The following is a 14,630-nucleotide window of genomic DNA, read 5'->3' as shown; positions in this document are numbered from 1 at the left end:
CTCGGATCCAGGAGGAACAATGAGGTTTTCGTCCTGGTCGCGGAACACTGGACCAGCTCTATACCCTTCATAGGGTGCTCGAGGGTTCATGGGAGTTTGCCCAACCAGTCCACATGTGCTTTGTGGATCTGGAGAAGGCATTCGACCATGTCCCTCGTGGTATTCTGTGGGGGGTGCTTCGGGAGTATGGGGTTCGGGGCTCTTTGCTAAGGGCTGTCCGGTCCCTGTACGAACAGAGCAGGAGTCTGGTTCGCATTGCCAGCAGTAAGTCAGACATGTTCCCAGTGCATGTTTGACTCCGGCAGGGCTGCCCTTTGTCACCAGTTCTGTTCATAATTTTTATGGACAGAATTTCTAGGCGCAGCCAGGGGCCGGAAGGAATCCTGTTTGGGAACCACAGGATTTCATCTCTGCTTTTTGCGGATGATGTTGTCCTGTTGGCTTCTTCAAACCAGGACCTTCAGCATGCACTGGGGCGGTTTGCAGCCGAGTGTGAAGCGGCTTGGATGAGAATCAGCACCTCCAAGTCCGAGGCCATGGTTCTCGACCGGAAAAGGGTGGCTTGCCCTCTCCAGGTTGGTGGAGAAGTCCTGCCTCAAGTGGAGGAGTTTAAGTATCTCGGGATCTTGTTCACAAGTGAGGGAAGGATAGAGCGTGAGGTCGACAGGTGGATCGGTGCAGCCTTTGCAGTGATGCAGTCGCTTTACCGGTCCGTTGTGGTGAAGAAGGAGCTGAGCCAAAAGGCGAAGCTCTTGATTTACCGGTCAATCTACGTTCCGACTCTCACCTATGGTCATGAGCTTTGGGTAATGACCGAAAGAACAAGATCGCGGATACAAGCGGCCGAAATAAGTTTCCTTCGCAGGGTGGCTGGGTGTTCCCTTAGAGATAGGGTGAGAAGCACAGTCACTCGGGAGGAGCTCGGAGTAGAGCCGCTGCTCCTCCACATCGAGAGGAATCAGCTGAGGTGGCTCGGGCATCTCTTTCGGATGCATCCTGGACGCCTCCCTGGGGAGGTGTTCCAGGTATGTCCCCCTGGGAGGAGGCCCCAGGGAAGACCCAGGACACGCTGGAGGGACTATGTCTCTCGGCTGGCCTGGGAACGCCTCGGTGTTCTTCCCAAGGAGCTGGCCGAGGTGTCTGGGGAAAGGGAAGTTTGGGCTTCCATGCTCAGACTGCTGCCTCCATGACCTGGCCCCGGATAAGCGGATGAAGACGAGACGAGACAAGCCCTCTGGCTTGTCCACGTGATCTTTTGCAAACTGTAGACGAGCAGCAATGTTCTTTTTGGAGAGCAGTGGCTTTCTCCTTGCAACCCTGCCATACACACCATTGTTGTTCAGTGTTCTCCTGATGGTGGACTCATGAACATTAACATTAGCCAACGTGAGAGAGGCCTTCAGTTGCTTAGAAGTTACGCTGGGGTCCTTTGTGACCTCGCCGACTATTAAACGCCTTGCTCTTGGAGTGATCTTTGTTCGTGCCATGATACACTTCCACAAACATGTGTTGTGAAGATCAGACTTTGATAGATCCCTGTTCTTTAAATAAAACAGGATGCCCACTCACACCTGATTGTCATCCCATTGATTGAAAACACCTGACTCTAATTTCACCTTCAAATTAACTGCTAATCTGAGAGGTTCACATACTTTTGCCACTCACAGATATGTAATATTGGATCATTTTCCTCAATAAATAAATGACCAAGTATAATCGTAGCCTGCAGGGAATCGGCCGTCAGACATTCTGTCGCATGTCCCAGACCCGGTGAAATGTAACTGAATTGTCTTGGCCAGGCCTAAGGGTCCCATCTGCATCTCATCATTGCTGAGGAGTGTGCTCCCATCACCCAATCAAGCATCCAGCCAGAGCAGGTCATGATATATTTTTTACCATATTAACATGCCATTGTGTGTTATGCCTGATGTAAAGACTCTCGTCTCTGCGAGCCTACCACACAGATTTAATACTTGTCATTTTTAGGGCATACCTAACAACGTGTTTATCTTTATCTACTTTTAGGACTTGTATGAAAATCAAAATTATAGAAAATTCTAAAGGGTTCACAAACTTTCAAGCACCACTGTAGATGTATGTTATTGATGCTCGTTTATTGCTTCGAGCTACAAATTAGAAGTCTCACAAAATTATATTTCACACAGAAGCCACTTAAATATATAGAAATAAACAAATATATTAAGCAAAGTTTATGTGTTGCCGAATAAATGACATTTGCTTTAATTCGATATTAAAGTTATATATATATATATATATATATATATATATATATATATATATATATATATATATATTTTTAAATTAGAAAGCTGAGTACAAGTTGGAGAAGGTTCACTTCCGGCGCATGATTATTACGTAAGCGGAAGTAAACAAAGTTCGTCGTGTGTTTCTCATGCGCAGCAATATTTCAGCGGAATTATTTCCTTTTCTGACACGCCTGTAATTCATTCAGGTCTGTATTCCTGTCTTGGTCTTGTGGCATTGCAAATGTACTTAAAAACAAACTCACTCAATAGTAGTGGATATTTAGCTAATTTAGTTGTCTAGTTAATCATTTCAGGGAGTTTTAGCAAATTCAAAGAACTAATAGCTGTCACTGTAGATCATGTGTCGTTATACCAGTTCAGTGTGTTTCACTGCTAATGAGAGGAACAAGACTGCACAATGCACACACATTAAATTCTTATGAAATTCTTATGAAATTGTTATGAACAGCTTCTACATCCTGTATAGTCCACCAAGGATTGGCCCTCTACATTTCACTCAACCTTGATGTCCTTTTCTCTCCAGACATGAACGGCCAAGCCGAATTAGATGTGGATTACAAGCGGAAATACAAAAACCTAAAGCGTAAATTAAAATTTTTGGTGTATGTAAGTAACCCTTGTTTTCTGTGTTTACTGATGGTGTGTAACAGGATATCTGATGAACCCCATTTCATTTGGTATCGTTTCATTTTAGGAGCAAGAATGTTTTCAAGAGGAGCTCAGAAGAGCACAGAGGAAACTCCTGAAGGTCTCCAGAGATAAAAGGTTTCACACTTTTTTCCCCCACAGTGTAGTTGCATATCCACCAATCAGCCATAATACAGGGTGTTTCAAAAAATTTGACATTATTTGAGATGTAACTATCCCAGAAACTACATAGTCGAGGCAAATGAAACCGAACAGGCTTCATGTTGAGCTATGGGTTGTTTTACAATCAGGGTACGCAAGCTAAAAATCCCATTTAACACTTATTATCTTCGATATCAAAAGGCTGGACTAAATAAACTTGGTTGTTTATTGTAGCCCTGTGATAGCTCTATTTACCATGGGAAAAAAAATGTGGTGATAACGTTATTTTTGGTGAATGTATGGCAATATATGTCATATTTAGCAAAATTACTCGTGTCATTGAGAAAAAGTGCTTTTTTTGACCACAGGTCGCTCCAAAAGGGATGCACTTACATCATTCTTTATACCATAAAACACATATTTGGTTCCATATCATTGGAAACATAGTTAAGTTTTAATGTTGAATGCCAGTAAGTTTTCAGGCTACTTTGATCAAATTAGTATGTAATTGTGTCAAAAAAATGTCCTCTCCGAGACAGCTAATTTTTCGATATAAAATAACATATCTAAAATGAGCAGCACGGTGGTGTAGTGGTTAGCGCTGTCGCCTCACAGCAAGAAGGTCCGGGTTCGAGCCCCGTGGCCGGCGAGGGCCTTTCTGTGCGGAGTTTGCATGTTCTCCCCGTGTCCGCGTGGGTTTCCTCCGCGTGCTCCGGTTTCCCCCACAGTCCAAAGACATGCAGGTTAGGTTAACTGGTGACTCTAAATTGACCGTAGGTGTGAATGTGAGTGTGAATGGTTGTCTATGTGTCAGCCCTGTGATGACCTTGCGACTTGTCCAGGGTGTACCCCGCCTTTCTCCCGTAGTCAGCTGGGATAGGCTCCAGCTTGCCTGCGACCCTGTAGAACAGGATAAAGCGGCTCGAGATAATGAGATGAGATATCTAAAATGATTATTTTCGTCCTAAAATGTGGTCAAGATATTGGGACATAAATATTAGAGACAACTAATATTCACAAAGCTTACAGCCTTCTATTTAAAAGCACTATGGAAGTAGTGGATTCTGAATTGTCAAAAAAAAAGTCCTCTCCGAGAATCACTTCATTTGTTTCTCCCATCTTATAGCAGATTACACAAAACTACCATACACATATGTCAAAAAATTACCTGAAATCTGTTCTTTAACTTGTCCTTCACTTAAAAACTGGTACAAGAACCACTTTGAATCTATTTGAATTTTGGACCCCTGTGACACGAACTTTGTACCCTGATTGTAAAACAACCCCTATATAAGATTTATTCCTCAAAATTTGAACGAGAAATTCGAAGGTATGCGGATTCCATGAACGATTTTACAAATTTTCAATTATGCACGCCATCTGAGGCGCACACACACAGACAGCCTTCCTCTTTTAACTTTTTCTGCCGTGTCCAAATCTGCATTGCAGTCGGTGCATTTTTAGAGAATTTTCTCGTAAGTCAAGTTTATTTGTATAGCGCTTTTAACAATAAACATTGTCGCAAAGCAGCTTTACAGAATTTGAACGACTTAAAATATGAGCTAATTTTATCCCTAATCTATCCCCAATGAGCAAGCCTGTGGCGACGGTGGCAAGGAAAAATTCCCTCAGACGACATGAGGAAGAAACCTCGAGAGGAACCAGACTCAAAAGGGAACCCATCCTCATTTGGGCAACAGCATGACTATAACATTAACAGTCCTAACATAAAGCCAGCTTCGTTGATGCTATAAACCCCCCACCGATGGAAACCCGAGCGCAAAACCGTTCACGACAACCATAGTCCCAAAGTCAGCAAGTCAACTGCAGTCCCCAGCCACAAAAGCACCACTGCAAGAGTCCAGAGCATCCTCCAGGTGCGACCCCCAACTGTCCACATGGGGCCGTCCTCTACAGGAGCGATGCGATGAGACTCCAACCAGACACAGGGCACCAGGATGGATCAGGCAGGTCCGAGGAGCAGAAGATCTCGATCCCAGGACTGACATGTAACTCAGAGGGACAGATTTGGGGGGGGACCACAGGTTGTTAGGTATGCCCAACGTCACCTGAATAAGTAGGAACAGTATACATATTGCACTGAGTACAAGCAGGGACTCATAAATGCACACTGCACGGTCTTGTTCGACTGTGTTCGAGCGTCCTTGAACACACAAAATGCCTTTTCTTTTCCAGTGAATGGCATTTCTATACCTAAAAAGATAAAATTTTGACCTGTTTCCACACATGCTGTTAAAATTTGAGGTCAATTGAACAAGAATTGGCAAAGTTATTAGATTATTGAAATGATATCAAATTTTTTGAAACACCCTGTATTATATACCACTGACAGGCGATGTGAATAACATTGATTATTGATCATTACAGCGGCACCTGCCAAGTGGTGGAATATATTAGGCAGCAGGAGAACAGTCAGTTCTTGAAGTCGATGCGTTGGAAGCAGGAAAAGTGGGCAAGCATAAGAATCTGAGCGACTTTGACAAGGGCCAAATTGTGATGGATAGATGACTGGGTCTGAGCATCTCCAAAATGGCACATCTTGTGGGGTGTTCCTGGTATGCAGTGGTTAGTACCTACCAAAAGAGGTCCAAGGAAGGACAACCGGTGAACCAGCGACAGGGTAATGGGTGTCGAAGGCTCATTGATTCGTATGGGGCATGAAGGCGAGCCCACGTGGTCCACCTTTCAGCTTTAGCTGAAACTTTAACTTGTTCAGCAGTTTGTGCTACAGTAGCCCTTCTGTGGAATTGGACCATATGGGTGAGCCTTCGACACCCATGACCTCTTGGTCATGGTCAAGTTTATCCGAGTTCGCTCGACCAATGATGTAAAAAAAAAATTTAATAATTTTTTTCTTTAGATATTTTTTGGGGCTTTTTTCACCTTTATTGGATAGGACAGTGTAGAGACAGGAAATAAGCGGGAGAGAGAGACAGGGAGGGATCAGGAAATGACCTCGGGTCGGAATCGAACCCGGGTCCCCGGATTTATGGTATGGCGCCTTATCCACCTGAGCCACGACGCCCCCAATAATAATTTAATGTTGGCACAGAGGAGCTACCAGTTGTAGTCAGTCATGATGACTAACAGGAAGTCAAGAAGCCTTGGCAAGTTAAGACATTTTGAATCTTTTAGCACCTGTAAAATGAATAATCTGAGTGGGTGTATGTATACTTTTGACCCTGTGTTGATTTCAGGAAACCTAAATGATATAATAAATATCAAATTATTGGGTTTTTTTTCTATTAAAGATGTATATTTTAGAATCATTCAAATTCATGTCTGTGATGAGTGTATGTAAACTAATACGCCTTGCCTTTCTCATGTGTCTCAGTTTCCTGTTGGACAGATTGTTGCAGTATGAGCGGGTGGATGAGGACTCGTCTGGTAAGTCTTCTTTCCAAAATTAGTTTTTGCGTTTGCTCATCTTCCTTGCTGAATACTAAAAGCAAGGCTGTCACTTCATGACCAAAACAGGCTCTCGTGTGTAGCCTATAGTGGGCCTCGGCTATGTCCTGCCCGTCCTCTGGCCATTAGCCTTGACCTGAGTGACTCAAATGGCCTGGCAGTCCTCCACTTAGCCTTCAGGAGGTAGTGGAGACCGCATATTAGTCATCACAAGCATTTGTGATCACACTAACTGGGAAGCCATGGCCTAATGGTTAGAGAAGCAGCTTTGGGACCAAAAGGTCGCCGGTTTGATTCCCTGGATCAGCAGGAATGGCTGAAGTGCTCTTGAGCAAGGCACCCAACCCCAACTGCTCTGGGTGTGTTGTACGTTGCTTTGGATAAGAGCGTCTGCTAAATGCCTGTAATGTAATGTAACCCAGGAATACATTTCCTGGAGCAGTTCTTACTATAAGTGCTGATACTATTTCGATGTGGAAAGCTGGTGGCTCAAAGCCTTGCTATTGCTCTTTCTTAAGGAATGGGTATGAGAATGACTGACTCACAATGTAGTGATGCTGCTTTCTACTGAATGTTAGAAGTGTTGATAATCTTACTTGAGCGAGTCCCATCCTCGAGTCCGAGTCCAGTCTTGAGTCCCCAGTGTTCGAGTCCAAATCATTAAAGAAAATTTTGAGTCTGAGAACGAGACTCCATCCGCACCATTTGACGGTGGCTGTTGCTGCTTTTATGTGAAAGCGTCTCTGCTACCCTGTCGGACTAACGTTACTGCTCGACTGCTTCATTTTAGTTAACAGGCTACAGATAAAAAGCTTGTTCATCGCTCAGCAAGCCCCACCCACTATCAACAGGGCAAATAACATGAGAGAGGGTTAACACTAGCTAGTTCATCGCCCAGCAAGCAAGCGCCGCCCACTATCAACAGGGCAATGAACACAGCGTGTCACTTCCTTCTCTGAGTGGGGCCTTACCAAATGACGATTGAAGTTCGAGGGTGTCCCCGTCGTCTCCTTGATAGTTCTTCTACATACAGAACACATAGCAGTGCATTTTTCCCCACTGCACGAGAAGTCTGTATAAGCAAAGCGGACAATCCTAGGGGCTTCTCTCCAGGCATTTTAGCACCATTAACGTTAGTTTGTTCCTGAACATGACGTATGAACAGGTGAATGTGCATTCTCTTGCACAAAATTAGTATACAAATGAATGTAGATATAAATATCTCATCTCATTATCTCTAGCCACTTTATCCTGTTCTAAAGGGTTGCAGGCAAGCTGGAGCCTATCCCAGCTGACTACGGGCGAAAGGCGGGGTACACCCTGGACAAGTCGCCAGGTCATCACAGGGCTGACACATAGACACAGACAACCATTCACATTCACACCTACGGTCAATTTAGAGTCACCAGTTAACCTAACCTGCATGTCTTTGGACTGTGGGGGAAACCGGAGCACCCGGAGGAAACCCATGCGGACACGGGGAGAACATGCAAACTCCACACAGAAAGGCCCTCGCCGGCCACGGGGCTCGAACCCGGACCTTCTTGCTGTGAGGCGACAGCGCTAACCACTACACCACCGTGCTGCCTAGATATAAATATCTTATGCCAAATTATTATGGTATGTTACAAAAATTAATGAAACAATCCGAGTCCTCGTCTCCAATTCACGAGTCCGAATGCACGAGTTCGAGTCCAAGTCCGAGTTATCAGTGCTCAAGTCAAGTCACAAGTCCTTAAAATTGAGGCATGAGTCCTGGACTCGAGTACTGCAAGCCTCGTCCCACCACTGTACTCTACTGAGGATGAGATCACTCACTAAGAGGGCAGTACTAATGTTGTACCAATCCTGTTGTTTACCAAATGACTTTGGGCCAGACACTTTTACTGATTAAGGGAAAATGTTACTTAGACCCACCACAGAACACATTGGGTGTGATGAGATCATTCAGTCTGTCAAATCTGGTGAAGGTTAATGGTGAACTCTGTGATGCCACTTCACAATGTCTGCCAAAGCCATTCCTATCAGTGTTGCCCAGGAGGTATGTAGGCATAGCAGCTCTCAAAGATGCCTGTGCAATAGCTTTCTTTTACCCACTGGGCTAACCTTTCTTAAACCGTCAAACCCCCCTAATGGTGCTTCTCAAACACACAAGCGGGCGGTTGAGGTGTTGCAACTCTAGAATCAGGCAGATTCTGCCTCGTTATGCACTTTGTTTGTTTGAAAATGTCTTGGGTGGGTGGGGGATCGGTCAGGCTCTGTGTGCAGTTGCTATTGCCTCTTCTGCAAACAATGTAGCTAATTAGTTTCAAAACTGGCTTGGAAATTATACAGTGCTTCTGGTGAATCTTTGGAGGTTTGATCGGACTTTGTCCTGACCTGGTTTTATCATTGGCTAGAGCAGTTTTTAAAACTCACTTCTGCAGGACTCGACATTGACGGTAGTCCGACTGTCCGGGACAACCAAATGTTTGGTCTGGGCAAGTCAAATCTGCATCTGCCTGTCCAACCAGACGAGTTGAATATTTGTTGAAAACCACCATTTTTTATAGTAATTATTCAAGAGTTACATCAATAAATTTACAACAAAACTATTTCAGTCACCTCAGTGATCCGGCCGCATTATTGTTTCCGAAATTCTGGGGAAACCGAGTACAACAGGTGCGCGTGTGTAAAAATAACCAAGTCGTAATATTTAATTATAAATTATTAGACTTTGAATTCATTGAAATCAGAAAAATGGTGATCAGATACCTCAATAAAATAAATATCTGTGGTGAATCTTCATTTCATTCTGACTTTTTTTCTTCTGTATGGTTCACATTAGCCATTACAAATGTCGTAAAATATTTTGCGGGAATTTTACGACAGTGTCGGACTCACGGTTTGTTTTCATTCACAACGTGATTCTGTCCCCCGATCATGTCCACCTTGTTTTCTTTCAGTTTAATTTCTTTAAATTAATTTCATACTTCACGTTTTACTGGATTAATCAAGATTGAACTTTTTCTCCAGAAGCTTTGAATTTGGCTGAGTCTAAGGCTACATCCACACGACAACGGCAACGAGATGTTATTTAAAAATATATCACGTCCAAATGGGCAACGATCAGTAAAATATCAGGTCCATATGGCAACGCAACGCTTGCTGAAAACGATGCAATACACATGCCACACCTCTAGGGGCGCTGTAAGACGGTCCCTTCGGAGACACCAGAACAATAGAAGAAGTAAGGACACATGCGCATAAACTATTATGCGCGAGACTTCATATTAGCCACAAAGTCAGGAAAATCTGTTCGTAAAATTACATTATAATGACCAAATACAATGAAAAGTATTTTTCCAGTCTCACCTGTGAAAGGTAATCCCATGTGATCTCGTTTGGACGGCAAACCTGTTGGTACAGTTAAACGCAGCTAATCTTTATTCTCCGCTTTGACCTATCCAATATGGCGGAGAGGATGACGTATGATTCTACGCGGAAAGCGGCGTCTTTAATGGTCCGGAATAAATTGAATGCTACACGTTGATGGATTAATTTGTTTCTCACCTGTGAAAGGTAATCCCATGTGATCTCGTTTGGATGGTAAACCTGTTGGTACAGTTAAACGCAGCACAGGAATCTTTATTCTCTGCTTTGACCTATCCAATATGGCGGCGAGGATGACGTATGATTCTACGCGGAACGCGGCGTCTTTAATGGTCCGGAATAAATTGAATGCTACACGTTGATGGATTAACTTGCTCTTCTACGCCCTTTTTGAGGAATGTATTGTCGGACTTAAACCAACATCTGAAGAGGTGAGATCGCTCCTTTTTTTCCCTATTTTTGCTGGCGGGATTGACTCTGCCCTAAGGGCAGAGTCTCTCTCTCTCTCTCTCTCTCTCACTTTGCACCATTACACAATAAATATTCACAGTGAAAATATTTTGTAAGCGCGTTTCATGAACCAAGTTATAGGATTTGTTGACAACTCGCATCGAGTTCGTTACACTTCTACCCGGCATGAAGCACTCACAGTCATGTGGTTGTGACGTCATCATAAACAAATCCATTCTACTCATCCAGACGACTTCACAACGGCAACGTTGCCAGATCTTTCCACTCTGGAACCCGTTCTCAAAAAGATTGCGTTTTGGGCACCCAAAACGCCGGTGCCGTGTGGACGCCAGGCCTAAACGATAAGCAATTGTATCGGAGTCACCTGAATCCGTTGCCGTGTGGACAGGGCCTATCTCTTAAAACTGCAGATCAGGTAATGGGTGAGAACAACACACACACACACGCACCATAATGGGGCATTGGATCGTTTCTGTTTATTGTTACAGTTGGAGTTTAACTTTTATTGAAATTATAAATCATTAAAGCATAATGATGATCATAACCATACCTGCTTTTTGATAAACTTTGTGAACTACTTTCCTTTCACTGAACTAGTAAATACATAGGAATATAAAGGTTATAGTCAGGACAAGTGAAAAATCTTGCTGCTTGTCCGACTGGACGGGTGGATTAAAAAGATAATGTCGAGCCCTGTCCTGGACTGTTCTGAATGTTGGAAAGGGCGCCTTCTGGCAGCCTTCTGTCCAAATACCTATTTAATTCATGTTCGAGACAAGGAGATTCAGTCATCCAGCGCCTCCTGAATCTGTATGGCTAAGAACTGCCCAGACTCCAGTGGAAGGTGGCACAGAGTGCTTTTACTGGCTTGTGGCATTTGAGCATGCCAGACTCAGACTGGCCTTTTCATTTGTGTTAATGAGACAGTTCTAATCTGTTTCCCATGCTCCAGAGCTTGGCGCACTGCCTGTAAGATCTCCAAGCCAACTGAATCTTGCATCCTAGGCATTATCTCCTTGAGAGCCAAGAGCAATTGTGGCATGACCTTCAAGTATATCATACACTTTGAAAACGTAGGTCAACACTTTTATAGTCATATCATTTTTAGAGTGTTGCCCATAATTGTACCTCTACTAAGTTTGATGGTTTCTCTACTGGTAGCATCGACTACATCCCTGTGGTTTCCACATATGCCACTGCAGCTATTACAGTATAACGCATGCGCGCTTATACCAGGTCACAGCTTTCCTGTGCTCTCGGAAACACAAGAGCTTCACTGTGGCAGCCTCGCCACTCACTTGGGCTAATGTACCTCAGTATAGCTGTAGTTTTACCAAGGAGGCCTTGATGCTGCAAATGATCTGCTGCTGTGCCATGTTCCAAGGTTACATTCTGACCTTTTGAATGCTTGACTGGTGGGCTGTCAGTACTACCCACTATCGCTACGTTCACACTGCAAGGCTTAATGCTCAATTCCGATTTTTTTGTGAAATCCGATTTTTTTGTGAGGTCGTTCAAATTAACAAATATATGCGACTTGTATGTGATCCTCAGTATGAACGAAAAGCGACCTAAAAGTGTTCCGCATGCGCATTGCAGGATACGACGACGTCACACGCAGTGAGCATGGCCAGTGTTTACGGAAGTAAAACCGCCCGGTTGCGGTATGACTCATCCAATCTAGCTTGAATAGCTGTATCCCCCCAAATGGAAATCAGCTCCCTAACCTCTGCGTCCTTCCACTGAGAAGATTCAGAACCTTCACAGCCTGAAGCGTCCCTCGCATTGATGTCATGCGCAGGGGCGCAGATACGTTTTTTGAACTGGGGGGGACAAAAAACTGGGGGGGACAAAGCTGCCAGCAAACCAACCCCAAACCCCGATATGCCTGTCAAACTTGTTGTTAGTAACCATAGCAACCAAGCTCGAGCTCGCAACCTGTGCAGTCTGCGCAGCTCAACCAACCGAATATCAGTCTTTGTTTTGTTTTATGTGAGTTGTTGCAACTATGTATACACTGCTGTGCACCTCAATAAACCGAATGGTAATTAGTCTTTTGATTTTTCTGTGAGGTTTGCCTTATGCAAAGAAAGACAGCATAGACGTTTTTCATCCCTATAAGTGGGGGGGATCGAGCGAGGTGAATTTAAATCTGGGTGGGACGAGTCCCCCCCTCTATCTGCGCCCATGATTATGCGCCATGTTGTTGTAACTTTTTTTGAGAGACCCGCCGCCTACTTCAGTGCAGAATAGTGACGTTTGTGGCTTGTTGATGACGTGTAAGTCGGATGAATGCGACCTGGCGGTTCAGACTGAAGTCGCATATGAAAAGAGCGGATAGGGATCGGAATTAGGACCACATATCCAAACAGCCTTGGTCGGATTTGAAAAAATCGGATCTGTGTCGTTCATATTGTCAATAAAAGATCGGATACAGGTCACATATGGGCGAAAAGATTGGATTTGAGTCACTTCAGCCTGCAGTGTGAACGTAGCCTAAGGCAGTGTTTCTCAACCACGCGAAGTGCCATCTAGTGGGCTGTGAATTTTTTGTCAAGTAAGCGAAGTTTTAGTAGGGTACAATTGCTGGGTTGCATCCGACGTCACATCCACCTCATTAGGTATGCAAGACATGAAGTGGTGGTCAGCAAAGCTAACTGTTCACAAAGTGTTACTGTCGCTGTCACACCTTGCTAGTCGTTAAAATGCCCGACGCTTGTGTTGTTTTGGGCTGCTTGAATCGAACAAACTGTGAAACTGATAAAAGTTTCTTCCACGTTCCCTGTCAAGTGATAACGAGTGCTCTGAGAGCACACTATCCCCCGCTGGCAGCTGCAATAACTCTGGTAAAATGTGACTGAATTGAATGAAATTGCAATATGCATATTAATGACATGACATAAGAATCCTGCCAAGTTTCGTGAAATTCCTCCAAAAATTGTGAGGGGAGTTGATTTCAGAAGGTGAGCACCCTTCCCAGGATGGATGGACATCACCACGACGTAATCCCCCTTTGGGCCTTTTGGCCAGCGGAGGATAAAAAAGGGTGAAAGAGCAAAGGATTTTACCAAAAGGCAATGAGAAAAGTGGCTCTTGAACCTTTTACTGTGATGGAAGGGAGCCGAGTCGAAGAACATTTGAATTTGCAGTGAAAGGTTTGTAAATTCCTCTGATTTTTTTTTTCATGATTTTTTTCGCCATTTTCCGTTATTTCGTGATGTTTTGAAGTTCAGGAGACGCTTAAGTCCTCAGATCTGTTTTTATTTACTGTTCAGGGTTTCCCATACATAGACCATTGTGTGGCGCAGCACCACACAATGGATTCCTATCGCCACACAATCAGACTCGTGATTTTGAAAAAAAAAATTCCGTTGCGTATCATTCCGTTCATTCATAGTGCCCTTTCTTCTCGTTCACGTGCGCGCGCACACCCACACAGAGAGAGAGAGACGGAGAGGCGTGTACACAGGCCTGCCGTTGCGCATACCCGGACTGCAAGTAGGCCTGTTAGGCTAATTAAAAATAACGCAGCCTTCCGACCCCTTATTTTAAAAGGTAGCCTACGTCGTGCTCGTGATGAGCTTCATCATAGCCTTCTTGGCTTACAGGAAACGGACATCCCTGAGTCAGGCTATAAACCAATTTTGATGCAGACAGCAGCAGCTTGATGCGAGGAACCAGCCTTATTGCATTATCCCGTTTATCCCGCTTCAGCAATGACTTCCCTTACGATAGGGCACTTGAGTTTTTTTTCAGGAAGCCACGCAGAATTAAATGTTCTGATAGGGCATGCAGGCTTTGCACCAATTAGGGTAATGCTTTTTCATTATTGTTAGTTGCCTTGGTGTTACCTTAAGTGGTTTCTTACATCTAATTATGATAGTTTATTATTATTTTGTTACATTATACTATTTATTTCATTTTAGTATTGGTTGAGGTAAGTGTTGAGTTCAGTATTTAAAATACAAACCTCCAGCTTGTTTTTTGTAGTTTATTCCTTGAATGTCAACTAAAGAATGATTGAAAGATTGCCACCAAACAGGCAAAAAACTAAGCTAAAAACCAGAGATGCACCGATTGACCGGCTGCCGATCGGAATCGGACGATTTTCACGTGATCGGCCATGACCGGTGACCGGCCGGTCAAAATTAAAATATGCCGATTTTCTGCCGATCAAAACTTGTGTATCACATAGAGATGAAAGTGGAAATACTCGTAATTCGCAACTAAAAAGACTGCAGCTACACTGGCAGCTTGAACATGCTTTCTAGTGCGATTGTG

General features: G+C 44.0%; 1 protein-coding gene across 1 annotated transcript in view; it reads left to right on the top strand.

The window, feature by feature from the left end:
* The first annotated feature begins 2,388 nt into the window (after nucleotides 1–2,388).
* The window catches only part of ino80e (INO80 complex subunit E), a 35,716-nt gene continuing 23,474 nt past the window's right edge, over nucleotides 2,389–14,630 (top strand). The window contains exons 1-4 of the mRNA XM_060921558.1: nucleotides 2,389–2,473; nucleotides 2,812–2,894; nucleotides 2,983–3,053; nucleotides 6,433–6,485. Coding sequence (XP_060777541.1) covers nucleotides 2,814–2,894; nucleotides 2,983–3,053; nucleotides 6,433–6,485 — 205 coding nt within the window. The 5' untranslated portion in view covers nucleotides 2,389–2,473; nucleotides 2,812–2,813. The remainder of the gene's footprint in view (nucleotides 2,474–2,811; nucleotides 2,895–2,982; nucleotides 3,054–6,432; nucleotides 6,486–14,630) is intronic.

This window comes from Neoarius graeffei, chromosome 5, assembly GCF_027579695.1.
Source record: "Neoarius graeffei isolate fNeoGra1 chromosome 5, fNeoGra1.pri, whole genome shotgun sequence".
Lineage (NCBI taxonomy): Eukaryota > Metazoa > Chordata > Actinopteri > Siluriformes > Ariidae > Neoarius > Neoarius graeffei.
This window is presented reverse-complemented; position numbering and strand designations above follow the sequence as displayed.